The sequence below is a fragment of the Anser brachyrhynchus genome (genome assembly GCF_964034855.1).
Source record: "Anser brachyrhynchus genome assembly, chromosome: 2".
NCBI lineage: Eukaryota > Metazoa > Chordata > Aves > Anseriformes > Anatidae > Anser > Anser brachyrhynchus.
The window spans coordinates 67,590,842-67,605,733 of NC_137695.1; the positions used below are offsets into that span (position 1 = coordinate 67,590,842).

The window sequence follows — 14,892 nt, forward strand, 5'->3', positions numbered from 1 at the left end:
CGTCCCTGTCTCCCTTCCTGGAGCGACTGCTGCTGCCACTGGTGCAATATTAGGATTATAGGGAGCATAACTTGGCTCCTTCTCCGAAAAAGGAATCTTATTGTTTACACATAAATTTAAAGCCTGAATTTTCATCAGACCCGTATTTTGGCCAAAATACTGCTGTTTCCTTAATTGGTTCTTTTGTCCAGACTAATACACAATATTTACCCATTTCTTTTTTTCTTTTATCTAATTTTGAGATTATTTTTTTGAGATTATTTTTCCAATTTCTTATCATTCTTCAGGAAGAACTTTTGGTAGGCACTCCACCAGGGATATCACCCTGTCCCCTGGAACTCATATTTCCCATTTTTCCTAGCCCTTGTCAGTGTGCTGCTACAGAAATTTCTCTCCTGCAGGGAACCACACACTAACATTCCGATTTTTGGAAAATGGGGGTGTACTGCCAAGCACTTTACTGTGCAAGGGGTACCGCACACCTATGAGTTTACCAGATTCCCTGGTGTCCTTCTGTGGGAATAAAAATGTTGTTTTTGCAGAGTTACATTGTTTAAAGGTAAGGAATGGAGTATTGAGATATGCTTGCAGTGATAAGAAAACTTAGCAGGCGACCTTGTAAAATGCAGACAACCAGACTCCTTAGAACAATTAGGTGAAAATCACGGTGTTAAGTCAGATAAGTGAAGAAACATTACCACTTCAAACAGTAAAAAAGTCAAAAGACATTTGAATTTTAACAGGCCGGCAACTAAAGGCCATGCATTGTCTGTGAAGTATCAGATAGATTGTGAACCTGGATTCAGGATAAAAGCTTACAATTGTAAACTACCCTTTCCTTTTCACAGGTAACTAATGAGTGTGACTTGCAATTGAGAGAAAGGACTGGCCTATAGCGAATCGAAGTACTCCCAAGGGGGTTTTGTTCTAGTAGTAGTGTACATAGATCTTATTCTTTGTATTGATAATTATTTGGAAACCTAAGGGTTAAAAATAATGACAGGGAAAAATCAACTTGGAAAAGGCATGACCAGATAATAGTAAGACGGGATACCCCATAAAAATATGGGTGAATGTGACAGAGGATTATGTACCACACTCTGTCATGTTTGATACTTGTGAGGTGTTAGCTTGTGGAGGTTTAAATGCCCAACGACAATCGAGCAGAGAGAACAAATAACTTGGAGAGACCCAACAGCCAGATTGAGAATAGCTGTATGGAAACGATCCTCTATTGCCATCAGAGAAAGGGAGAAACTCAAGGAGAAAACAGGAGAGAAAACAGGAGGCCCTTTTTGAAATGCGGCAGTTCAAACACTTGAGATTGAAACAGGGTATGGGGATGTGAATGCCTGGATAGAATGGGTCAAATATACTGTCCAGAGTCTCAACCATATCAGTTGCTATGCTTGTGCCTCGGGACGACCGATTGTCTAGATAATGCCTTTCCCATTGGGGTGGACCAAGGATTCCCAGGGGATGCGATGCATGATTGCATTGTACCAAGAAAAGACTGCCTGGGGAAATGAGGCTTGTAAGTCTCTCTCTTTGCTGTTCCTTTCCTTGCATGATAGCAATATCAGGGCTCCCCCTGCATTCTCTACAGCTATAGGTAACCATACAGCTTGCCTCTCACGGCAGGGTGTGAGTGCTACCCGACATCTGGGAGAATTTGCCTTGTGCACAAGGACCTTGAATGCTACCAAGGACTTGATGGGAAACTACTCAAGACTTGAGATCCCCAGGGCAGATCTCTGGTGGTACTGTGGAGGGAAGATCTTACGGTCCACCCTACCAGCTAACTGGGGAGGCACTTGTGCACTTGTTCAATTAGCTATACCCTTCTCCCTGGCATTTGAAAGAGAAACATCACAAATACCCAGAAGAAGTAAAAGAAGCTTAGGAGTATCATTTGATAATAGAGTGTACATACATTCTACTGGGCTTCCTAGAGGAGTTCCTGATGAACAGTAAGCCAGGAATCAAACTGCTGCAGGGTTTGAGTCACTGTTCTGGTGGGTAGCAATCAATAAGAATGTGGATTGGATTACTTATATTTATTATAGTCAGCAGAGATTCATAAATTATACAAGGGATGCAATAAGAGGAATCGCTGAACAACTAGATGCCACCAGCAAAATGGCTTGGGAAAACAGAATAGCATTAGATATGATGCTTGCGGAGAAAGGAGGTGTATGTGTGTGATACTGAGCAAGCACTGTTCCACTTTTATACCCAACAATACTACCCCGGATGGCACAGTAACTAGAGCATTGCAACGGCTTACCACCCTTGCCAGTGAATTGGCAGAAAACTTAGGAACAAACACTTCCATCACAAGATGTTTGGAATCTTGGTTTGGTAAATGGAAAGGGATGGTAATGTCCATATTTACATCCTTGATCGTAGTAGCAGGAGTTTTGACAGCCATTGGTTGTTGCACTATCCCCTGTGTAAAAGGACTAGTACAGTGGTTAACTGAAACTGCACTATTGAAACAAATGACCATGGAGCCACCACCTTACTCAGATAAGATGATGATATTAGAGGAGATGGAAAGCAAAGGAAGTGAAGAAGAGGAAGATATCTACCAAATTACACCTTAGAGAAAAGTTTTGCAAAAATCAGTATTTTATAAAGAAGAAAAGGGGGGAATTGTGGGAATAAAAATGTTGTTTTTGCAGAGTTACATTGTTTAAAGGTAAGGAATGGGGTACTGAGACATGCTTGCAGTGATAAGAAAACTTAGCAGGCGACCTTGTAAAATGCAGACAACCAGACTCCTTAGAACAATTAGGTGAAAATCACGGTGTCAAGTCAAGTCAGATAAGTGAAGAAACATTACCACTTCAAACAGTAAAAAAGTCAAAAGAAATTTGAAATTTAACAAGCCGGCAACTGAAGGCCATGCATTGTCTGCGAAGCATCGGATAGGTTGTGAACCTGGATTACCCAGTCAGTGGGGAAACAGGGGAGGGTCCCGGTCATCAAGAAATAAAGTATATAAACCCTGCTGTGTGACTAGTAGTTGCGCTCCTGCTTGTGGGATGCCTGCCATTGCGATCGCGAATAAATTACTACTTCACTGAGATCCTTGCCTGAGCCTAAGTTATTGGCTACAGAGTGTTTCTCACACCAGCAACCTGCAACGATGATAAATTTGCTTCTAAATCACGGATAAAGTGTCTCTCCATGACTTTACTGAATACTTTGCTTCTCTTACTTGATGTTAGGTAATCAGTTGTTCAGGCATTCAATATATGCTTGATTTACATGGTTTAGCGCTGATCTTCTTACTCCAATGACTAACTAAGGCTACGTGGCATTTGAGGGGCTATAACAAAAGCAGACGCAACCCACCACCCTTGCACTAACAACCGTGAAGCCAGGCAGGACACCCTGGCATCCCCAACGGACTTATCTCCCATGGCAGACAGGTGTTTGGCAACGAGTAAGGTAGGCCACACGGGACGACATCGTGGTACGACTGCACCATCTGCAGCTGAGAGGAGGGCAGCGGGGGGACAGGCTGGAAGCTCCGGGAGGACGAGGAGAGGCGTGAGGAGGGCGGCTCCGGGGGTTGCAGGTACGCAGGACGGAGGGACGGTAAACAGAAGGAGATGAGGACGTGGGCGGTGCGAGAAGATGGCGGCGGGGAGGAGCCCCCGCGTGGGGCTGCCTGTGGAGGGGGGGGCCGCTGCTGGGGAGGTGTGACCGCTTGGCGTGCCCGTAACGTGGCGCCAGCTCCCCTCCGCTGTCATCCTCGCCCTTCCACTGCTCCTGGCAGCCGGGAGAAGGACCCCGGCCCCGAGCGAGCTGAGACCGGACTCGGCACCATGCCAGCCGCCACGCCGCCCCCGCTGCACCCCGCGGCGGGCTTCTGCTGCCCCTACGGCCGCTGCGCGGGTGAGTGGGCTCTCCCTCGCCCCCGGACGGTGGGGTGTAAGGGCGGGGGTCTCTTGGGGGCCCTGGTGGTCGTCCGGGGGGTGCGGGTGAAGGGGGAGGCTGAAGAAAGGCTGAGGTGCTCGGGTGGTTGCTGTTACAGGCGGCAGCCGAGCGGCGTCGTGGTACGGCGCCGGCTGTGTCCCTGTGTCCCCGGCTACTGCACTTGGTCAGGTAGGTTTAACAACAGAGCAGGTATTTATAGGAAAAGTGCCCCGTAACTTTGTGCTCTGCAGTATTATTTTCTGCCTTCCTCCGGGGACGTTCAGTAGGCGATGGTAGTAAGGCTGGGCGGGCTGCTGGTTGGAGCTAAAGGAACAATTTACAGGTTGCGAGACACCGATCTTGGAAACAACCCCATAAACTAAAACTTTTGCTGCAGTGTGTAATGAAAAGTTTACTTAAAAAGAAAAATAAGACCTCGCTGCAGTGTAACAAAACTCTGGCTCCTTCCTCTGAGCATTTTTACTGTAACGTTTTTGTGTGAGAGGATAATCGGAGTTTATTACCAAATCTGATAGTTCATCTTGCATGCTTTTTCTATGAGCTTTATATAGACATAAAAATATGTGCGTGTCTGCATGTGAGTTTTTCTTCCCATCTCCTCCTCGACTTTTTCTTTAGCCTCCCCTTTCTTCTCTTGGCATGTTTTTTATCCAGTCTAAGTGTGGTTTTGACTTTGAAATGTTGAGAACCAGCAGAGGGTCACAAAACAGTCAGCAAACCCAACAGTGCTTACAAAACCATTACAGCTACTATGTAGAATTCAAGTGCAGTTATTATGGCAACTCTGTCATGGTCTTCTCAAGAGGTGGCTGCGTTTTCTAGCTAAGGAAGCCGTCCTGTGGCTCTTTGGATAGAACTGATTCTGCAGAGTTTCTTTCTTGAGGTGTAACAGGTGTGAATCTCCTGAAATGGCATGAGTCTTTCCATGAATGTTTGTTGTAGGATGCTAAGACATCTCATCTGAGAGTTAGCTTCTGGTAAATCTCCATCTGTGGTTCATTAACCTGAATTGGTTACTTGGGCTTAAACTGTCAGCAAAGATAACTTAGTTTTAATTCAAGTTACTGGCAGCTGTTCAAGACTCTGAATTTGAGCTGTGCAGAAGTTACCTCTTCTCTGTTGTATTGCTTTTTGTTTTTTTTCCTGTAAACTGAAGTTAATTACCTTGGACATGTTAAGCTGGGTTTTAAATGTATTCTTTAGCAGCATCACTATATACTTTGTATATGTCTGCACTGCTGGTTTTTGTAGTAGCGTTCTGCAGAGCTTCACGTTTTTGGCATCTGTGGGGCTCTCAGCTTGTGGTGTCTATGGGAAGTTGTGTGGGATTTACTTCCCATTTCTAAGATCACTTAGCTTAGTTTCTGTTTCTACAGAAACATGTATAGTTCTGTAGAAATCAGGGAAAGCTGATTGTCCTTCCTTCTTTTCCAACAGTTCTAGGGCTAATTGAGTCGGTGTATGTTGCTGTTTTTGCCCTTTTGCTTTGACTTGATGATTCCTAAATGCTTAAAAGCATTTGAAGTCAATGTTTTATAGATTTTCTTGTACATGCAATTAGTGTCAGAACATTACGGTGACTCCAGCAGTCTCACTTAGCTCTGATACTGCTCTCTCTGAAGGTAATGTGAATCTTTTAATTAGCTTCAGTGTAACTTGGATCAGAGCTGGAAACGTAGTAGTTGAAAGGGGTGAATATGACATTTCTGTTAACTTTGCTTCTTAAAAGTATACTGTTTTCCAGGCTTTTCTAGTTTTTAGGGTACATGTTCTGTCCTTTTTGAAAGTATCCACCCAGTAACTGGAAATACTGAAAAAGGAGCACTAAAGCTACTGCCTTGAATGATTCTCAAGTAGATTTGAGGTTTTAGTAATATTTGCAATTTGTTCATCTTGCCTCACAGTAATTTGCATTCACTGCAAGTGAAAGGCTAACTCACCAACTTCCCTCTGTTACTAGTGTAGTTTACTCAGTCTAGTTATTGTAAGAACGCAAAACTATTGCCTATGTCATGTATTCTTAGAGGAAGCTCCCAGTAGTCATTCTGAAAACACCATCTCCTGCTCAATCAGTATTGCTAGCCTGCACGTATACTTTTTTTCATTTTTCTTGTCACCTCAAATAAGGTACTTAATAGAAGTACTGGATATTGTCTGGTGGTGTGAAAATCCTCATTTTTGTGCTTGTCATCATGCTTTTAAGTATAATTAACACTGGCTTAGAGTTTTGTCTGAGAAACCCTTTTTTTTTTTTTTTAGAAGCATTGTGAAACAATTTGTTTTGCAGCATTAACTTTAAGTATATGGCTCTCTTCTGAAAATGTTGTTCTGTAGTAATGGGGTGGGAATTCTACATTTATATGGGAATTAACCTCTCTTAAATATGCTAGATTTCCAAGCAAAATTTTGTGGTAATGGTCCCTTTTGCAAACCAGATAGAGAATCAGGCTCTGGCTGGGTCTTTCCTTTAGTTATGCAATGAGATTATTGGTAATAAAGAATCTGGAAGCCTAATTAAACCCTCAGCGACACCTCTGCAAGCTCTCTTATTTTCACTGGATTTGCTCAGTTGCAACTGATTAGTCATCAAGTTGAGATTTAGGAAGCAATGGAAGTAAAATCCCACACTAAAGAAACATTGCTGCTCCTTTGGCTGAGACAATGCTGGCTAACAGGATTAAGAAGAAGTGAAAGCTTGCTTTTGATGAAACATGAATAAATAATTTGAAATACATGGCAGTTTAGGGGGTCAAGAGCATCAACATGAAAGCAAAACTGTCTGTACTTTGAGAAACACACAGAGGGCTTTGCCAGATGGATCCTGGCAAATCTTGCAGTCGTGTAAGATGTTCTTGTTTCCTTCTGTCAGTTCTGTCCTCTCCTGGAATATTCCTGATGGAAGGTCCTGGACTGCAGACCTCATGTCCCTGGTTATTGGGGCAGGCCCTAAACCTGTCAAACTTAAGAAAGCAGGCATGGCTGTTACTAATAAAACACACAGCTTGTCATCTTTGAAAGAAATGAGCAGTTTCATAACGTTCTTTTTTTTTGGTTTTGTGCAGGGTTATAACTTAAACTGAGTCTCACACCTCCAAATGCACTGATTTATTTCACGTGTAGTGCACTTAGTCTTTACAGATTATGCATCTGTATACTTCTTTAAAGGGATTTCTTTATGGTCACTTCTTAATTTGCTACCCTTAAAATGTCAGAAAGAAAAGGTAATGAAAGTGGGGTTCTGCTATTTAAAAAAAAAAAAAATGATGGCACTTGTGACTCATTACCAGGCTACATGCAATCTTTACCTTCATCTGCTGCTCTGGGGGTGATTCAGCTCAGTTTAACACTAACACATGGCAATAGCCATCTGTGTTTTCAGTAAATATATTTTTTTTAGTTACAAACGGCTTGATTTAGATCTTAAACTGCATGGTGGAGTTGCTGTGGGCCTGCAGGGGGAGTAGGTGAGTGGCTAGGAAGGTAATTTTTGCCTATCCACTGTGACCGATGGGGAAAGGGAGTGTAAAAGCATCGGAGCAAACCAGGCTGCCCTGCAGCAGTCTCGGTCTCTGGGGGGAGCCAGATGGGAGGGGACCAGGGCAGACCGCAAAGAGGCTCAGAGCATTTAGGGACTGAGCAGGGAAGATGAGAGAAAGAGGAAAGCAAAACTCTGAGTTCATCTTCTTTGAGGAGAAAGAAGGAAGACTGGCTGTTAAATGTCATTTATCCCTCACGATTCTCAAATACAGTAAATACGGTCACATGTTCCTGCATGCTGAGCCTCCTACATGTGTTTCACTGCAGGTTGGCACCCACACTGGGCTGTTGGTGACACAGAGGCAGCATCTGTCCTCAGAGTGGAAAAATCCAGAGATTGTAGTGAGGGATCCAATGTGGGCATCCCACAGTCTTCCTCCCTTGGCTAGAGTCCAGCCAGCCGCAGGGTTTTTCATCCAGGCCCTCCCTCCAGACAGACCTTCCCATCTGAGGAGCGCTCTCGCTACGTCTGCCTGCTTTTTAGCTTCTCTGATACTCTTTGCCCTCTGTGATCTCCCATAAAGTCAGGGGTCTGTGTCCCAAAACTGCCAGTGAAGTGACATTGAGAGAACTGAGCAGGGAGAAGGGACTAGAGTAAATGCGTGAAAGAATGGGAATGGGCATTTATGGGACTGAAAGATTTGGAGGTCTCTAGATTCTGGTTTGCATGTGTGAGAAACACTCCGTAGCCAATAACTTAGGCTCAGGGGAGGATCTCAGTGAAGTAGTAATTTATTCATGGTTGCAATGGCGGGCGCCCTACAAGCAGAAGCGCACCTACTGGTTCCAAAACACAGTTTATATACTTTTTGATGACAGGACCCTCCCGTTTCCCCACTGAGTGGGTAATCCAGGTTCACAATCTATCTGATGCTTCACAGACCATGCATGGCCTTTAGTTGCTGGCCTGTTAAAATTCAAATTTCTTTTGACTTTTTTACTGTTTGAAGTGGTAATGTTTCTTCACTTATCTGACTTGACTTGACACCGTGATTTTCACCTAATTGTTCTAAGGAGTCTGGTTGTCTGCATTTTACAAGGTCGCCTGCTAAGTTTTCTTATCACTGCAAGCATGTCTCAATACCCCATTCCTTACCTTTAAACAATGTAACTCTGCAAAAACAACATTTTTATTCCCACACATGACAGAGTATTTTATTCTTAAAATCAAAAGCTTATTTTTCTTATGTGCTGTCTGTGTATATGTAGAAGATTGGTTATATGTCAGGTGCAAAAGTTTTCTTGCCTGCTTGGGGCTTATGAGACCAGGGAGTAGGTACAAAGGTGTGTGTGTATTGAACTTCTGTACTCTAGGATTAGTACTGAGGATGTTTTCTTTCCTCATGGCTGACACTTTGGCTATCACTTAATGGGACCAGACATAATTTGCCCAGGAGAAGTTTAGTTCTGTTGGTGATGTGTGGGAAAGAAGGAGCCCAACTTGACATGTAGCTGAGTTTGCAGGGCTGACAGTTACAGGAAAAATAATACTGCATGTGAACTTAAGCAAGCTTGATGTGAAATTATGAAATATAATGAACTTGAAGTCCCATCATATTAATTTTGTAGGACCTTTTAGGGCTAAATCTGTATTTTTGAGACAGATATTATTGTGGTTTGTCCTTTTTGTAGATAAGCCTAATTAGTTTTACTTCAGTGAACTTAGAATACTGCCTGAGCTGCCGGGGACCTTAGTTTTCTGCAAATTAGGTTAGACTAGGTCAGCAATTGATCTGTTACATTAGTGCAAACTGAACATGAATGTGCTGACATGAGTATGACTGGAGATGCCCTTTAGGGTAGCAGAAGTAATGTTAGAGAAATTAAACTAATTCCCTTTTTTTGACTGAGTATTAAAACTGTTCTTGAAAGAGTCCAGCTGATAAGTGGTGTTTGTAAGATTGAACGTGTTTTTGTTTTACTTTTGTACTAGTGCAGACAGAAGTTCATGGAAATACCATGATTTCTTGATTTTCTGATGTCATCTGGTAAAATACACATTGGTTATCTGAATGTACTTAGATTATGCTTACTTTATTTAGTTTTGGAAACCATGTTTATGATACAGTATGATTTACAGTAATACTTAATTGCACAGTGTGTTTTACAACTGTTTTACCATCAAATCTATTTTGAACATATATCATTGCCCAATGCACTTCTACCAGGCTGGGTACTTACAATCCAACATTATTCAGATTACAAAGTCAAGCCTCTATGACTGTTGATGAGCAGTGCTACCCCCACCCCTGTTCCTGTGCATTATGATATAAACAATAATAAAATTATCAGATGCTGCTTTTTTCCCCCAGGGTCTCTGGCTCCATCAGTGCATGGGATGGACAAAGCTTGCCTAATGAGCATCGCTGTTTACCCTGGCTGTTCCTGCCTTTCACTGCGTGCTTTTTGGACCCTGCTGTTAGTACTTGTGAGCTCTTCTGTCATGGTTATTGCTGCAGTAGCAAACATGGGCTAGTGTCTTTGTGAAACCTCTAAACAGAGGGCATTAACTGTGTTTTGTTCAGCTGGAGTCAAGACACAAAATACTCAATTCTTTAATGTGGGCAAGAATGCCACTTGAGATGCGCAGGCCCAAGATGTTTAGATGGCTTAGTGTTACGCATGTGTTGTGTTATGTATTGCTTTGTGTGTGGAGTACAGCTTCCAGCAAATTCTCTTGCAAGTGAGAGCACTGAGCACTTTTGCAGACTGGGTCTCAGGATGTTGTTTTGGGGTACCAGAACGTAATCCTCTCTGAAAAATTTAGATTAATTTGATTGCTCTGAAACTTTATGGGATTGCTTGAGATACAATCCAGTTCTCCAGAGCTGTATTCCTGTAGTCAAAGAAACTATTCTTCCTGTATTCTTTTACTATACTCTAATTACAGTGGTAAAGTTTCTGTAGACAACACTTTTTGACCATGCAGTCCTGATTCCGGTTCATCTGTAAAAGAGTAAAGTATAAAGTGACAACAGAAGGAGGTAGATATCCTTTATGAAGAATCACAGAGGAGGGACGTGAGGACAGTTCTACGGCTCCCAGTCTTGTCCCTTTGCCAAAGTTCAGCATCCAACCTGACTTCCCAGCCTGCTCATATTCTCACCCTCAGGTTTTACTGCTTCCCAATTACAGTCTCCATCTGCTTCCTCTGGGTCAGCATAGTTTATAGAAATTGCAGTCAGCGGGTATCTAACTGTGGCCCTATTTGCCATGTTCCCTGCAGCCTTTCCCCATCCCTTCTTGTGACTTCTTGGTCCTCTTTTATCTTTCCAGTCCAAATCTACACCAGGTTTCCTTTTCCAGCTTCAGACTCTGGCCCTGCTACACCCAGGCTGGCTTCTGTATGGTGATACCAGAGGAGCAGTGCCCCCTCCAGTTCCCTCTCCTGTTCCCAGCTTTCTTGTTCTCTCTCTGCAAGCTTCAGCTCTTACTGCATTTTGTCTTTTGTATGCGTTTCCTCAATCAGCTTCCACTTTTAATCCCTTTGTCAGGGCTCCTCATCCCATGTTTTATAATTCCTAACCATGTCTCTTTTCTGGGAGTAATTCATCTTCCACAGCACGTGGGAGGCCTGAGTGACTCCCCTTCTCCTTAGTCCTGTGTATCTGTCTCTGTAAATATTTGTCTATAGCCCTAGTCTCCTTTGGTAGCTAAATCCCTGCACTCCATGCCTTCTTCCAGTCTCCTACATGACAAGCCATTTCCAGTCTTCTGTGCTTCCCTTACTGTCTGTCTCCTTCTGAGATGTCTCAGCCACATTTACTCAGTCCCAAGCTTTTGACCAACTGTTCATCTCCTGCTTTTTCTTATTAACAAAACAGTCTCAACCTGATAGCTGGTGGGATTTTTGAAAGCAGCCAGACACTGACTTTCCATTGAACTGGCTTGCAGAGTATCTGAAAATGTGGTGTTCAGAGGTATTTCTTTCCTTCTTCCTCTGCTGCTGTCCGCTGTTGTTTGAGTTACAGAATCATCTGGGTTGGAAGAGACCTCCAAGATCACCTGGTCCAACCTCTGACCTAACACTAACAAGTCCTCCACTAAACCATATCACTGAACTCTATGTCTAAACATATTTTAAAGACCTCCAGGGATGGTGACTCAACCACTTCCCTGAGCAGCCCATTCCAATGCCTAACAACCACAACCCTTTCAGTAAAGTTCTTCCTAATATCCAACCTAAACCTCCCCTGGCACAACTTCAGCCCATTCCCCCTCGTTCTGTCACCAGGCATGTGGGAGAATAGACCAACCCCTACCTCGCTACAGCCTCCTTTAAGGTACCTGTAGAGTGTGATGAGGTCGCCCCTGAGCCTCCTCTTCTCCAGACTGAACAATCCCAGCTCCCTCAGCTGCTCCTCATAAGACTTGTTCTCCAGACCCCTCACCAGCTTCGCTGCCCTTCTCTGGACTCAAGCGCTTGAGTACCTCCATGTCCCTCTTGTAGTGAGGGGCCCAAAAACTGAACACAGTACTCAAGGTGCAGCCTCACCAGAGCCAAATACAGGGGGACAATCACTTCCCTAGCCCTGCTGGCCACACTGTTTCTTATACAAGCCAGGATGCTGTTGGCCTTCTTGGCCACCTGAGTACGCTGATGGGTTATATTCAGCTGACTATCAACCAATACTCCCAGGTCCTTCTCTGCCAGGCAGCTTTCCAGCCACTCATCTCCCAGCCTGTAGCACTGCTTGGGGTTGTTGTGCCCCAGGTGCAGGACCCGGCACTTGGCCTTGTTAAACCTCATACAGTTGGCCTCAGCCCATTGGTCCAGCCTATCCAGATCCTCCTGCAGATCCTTCCTCCCCTCAAGCAGATCGACACACGCACCTAACTTGGTGTCCTCTGCAAACTTACTGAGGGTGCACTCGATCCCCTCATCCAGATCATTGATAACTCAACTGTATGAAGTTCAGCTGTATGAAGTTCAACAAGGCACTCCCTAATGGCCCTCAACCTCTCCACTTCCTCCTTGAGCTCTGCCACCAGGCTGACTAGGTTGTCCACCTGCTCATAACTCACACACACAGTGTCTCTGCTGCTCTCAGAGGAGAGCAACAGGCTCAGGCACTCTGTGCCTCTAGAGACTTGAACTGCCGCATTTTTGAGCATTTTGGGCACTCAGTTTGGGTGGCCACAGACTTTCTAAAAAGAGCTCTCCGCCTAGTGATGACCATGGTGGTTTACCTATAGGTAGGTGGCTGGTAGCTGAGTTGTTCTTGTGAGCGGGGCGGAATGCTCTGCTCTGCCTACACGCACCCTGCCTGCACAAACTGCCGTGCCTTGCCCTGTTTGCCTGTCCTGGTTACTCACGCTCCCTAGGGGCTTTCTTTGAACAGCTGGGGGGGGGCTCTGCTGCCTCTGCCTACTCCTCCTCAGCCTCCCTCACGAGGGCTGCTGAGTCCTGGGGGCTCCCTCAGCTGCTTCGAGTGGCCTCAATGCAGCAAAAAAGCCCTGCCTGATTCGATTCCCCGCTCCGCTGCAGAACGCATCTCCATGCTGAGGAGCAAGATGTGATTGCCAGAACATTGGAAAGACAAGTGATTTACCTCAGTTCTGCTGTCTGACCATCTTCTAGTAGTTACTGAAGTAGCTGTTACAGGGGAAAAAGACATTTTTGAAGCTCAGGCTGAGGAATGCTCGAGTCCTAAAGGCCCACCATAGTTCTCAGCTGCATGAGCCTTTTGAGCTCGCTCAGTCAGGAACTAGCTGGGATTGTCTTGCTGTATGACACTGTCTTTATCCAGACCTTGTGAAATTTGACTTCCCTTCCTATGTAGGATGTTGTTTGGGCAAAACTGACGCAGGGTGACTGCCTTTTGTCATTGCTGAAATAAATGCCAGTCCTGACTCAAAATCTCTGCTTTAAAATGCTGTAAAGCATGGCGCAGACAAGGATGAGCAGAAGGGAAGAAAAGTCAGGATACTACAGCTATGGCTATTTAGAGGAAAAATCTCTAATAATGTTTCCAGTAGCAGGGCTGTAAATAATGCCCATGTAAAATTTACTTGACGTAAAAGGATGCCTGTGATCATATTTTGTTTCCATGTAACTAATTTAGTACCTTAAGACTTGTCGTACTAATTCTTCAGCCTCGGACACTGACAGCATGCACTAGCTCTGAAAGTTGCGACATTTAGTAATTTACAGCAAGAAAAGGAGCTTAGGATAGCATGCTTCCAGAGGACTTGCATTGCATCCTGCAGCTGGCTGCTAATGCTCGCTGGTATGTGACCTATGTACTTGGCTGCTCTGAGTTAAAGGCTAGAGAGATTCTTTATTCCCAGTTACTTTGAGATGCTTCTTTGATACTTTGACATAAATGAAAAGTTGGGTTCTGATTAAGATTACTTTTTTTTTTTTCTTGTGGTCTTTGTTTTTCTGCATATCCTCAACAGGAATTGCTGGAGTTTAAGGAGAAGCATTTTTAGTGCTGTTCTTTCTCTTCCCATATGAAAGAGTATCTTGTTTATGCTGTCTTGGGACTAATACATCAAGATCACTCCCGATACACAATTTCTGTTATGTGCAACTTCACTTCTGTGAGTAATCCTACTGATGTTTTCAGGAGTTTTCACAATTACTTTTGTGAGTGAAGACTCCTGTATTGATCCAAGGCTGTTGAAATAAATTGCAGGGCTTAAGCAGCAACATCTTAGTCTAGAAAGTGATGCCCATAACTAGATCCTACTTCAGTGTTTCCGTCTGTTTTTAACTGTGTCGTAATGCTCCTTGTAAAAATTTACTTGCATTGCAACCTGTGACTTGATAGCAGAATTAGCTGCTGGGTAAAAGCATTCAGTTAATTACTGAAACTATGATCTCCACCTGGAGAGACAAAAAGTAAAGTAAGATGAGTGGAAATGTTTTAATTAATGAACAAAAACTTAGACTGGTCAAGGGAAGGGATAACTTTTGAAGGGCAAATAGCAGCAATAAATTTTTAATTGTGATGGTTGGTGACCTCTGGCAAACCCCATTACGCTCCTGTTGGGGGGGGGGGGGGGGGGTAGCCAGGCAATTCATTAAGACATTGTGGTTGAAACTCTCTGTATATGCATGTTATTCAGAGCTTAGGTGGTCTGAATTTATTTTATTTTACACCAGTTCCAGAGTATGAACCAAGCCCCTGCCAGGAAAGGTCTGGTAGAAGCTTTGTGCTTTCTTCACCCTGTACTCTACCCCAGGAGGATTGACTGTGGCTTTCACAGATGCTTTGTGAACTGGCTTTTAAAACTGAAGCCCAGAAGCTGTGCTCCATGCAGCAACCTCTTTTTCAAGGGAACACCTGTGCTGTGGTCAGCAGATGGCTAAACTTCTTATGCCTGCAACCTGCTTGGGCTCCCATTTGTGTTGATGTTTGGTGATACACAAGTATATATAGAGGGGAAAAAAAGGACTTG

General features: G+C 44.0%; 1 protein-coding gene across 6 annotated transcripts in view; it reads left to right on the forward strand.

Annotated features, from left to right (window-relative positions):
* Window positions 1-813: 813 nt before the first annotated feature.
* DCLK3 (doublecortin like kinase 3) overlaps window positions 814-14,892 on the forward strand; it is a 30,238-nt gene continuing 16,159 nt past the window's right edge. For 5 of the 6 annotated variants that reach the window (XM_080578822.1, XM_080578823.1, XM_080578827.1 and 2 more), the window contains exon 1: window positions 814-3,906. In XM_080578822.1, coding sequence (XP_080434948.1) covers window positions 3,621-3,906 — 286 coding nt within the window. In that variant the 5' untranslated portion in view covers window positions 814-3,620. Of the gene's footprint in view, window positions 3,907-3,948; window positions 4,117-14,892 lie in introns of those variants that run through there. The other variant, XM_080578824.1, reaches the window with a different exon arrangement.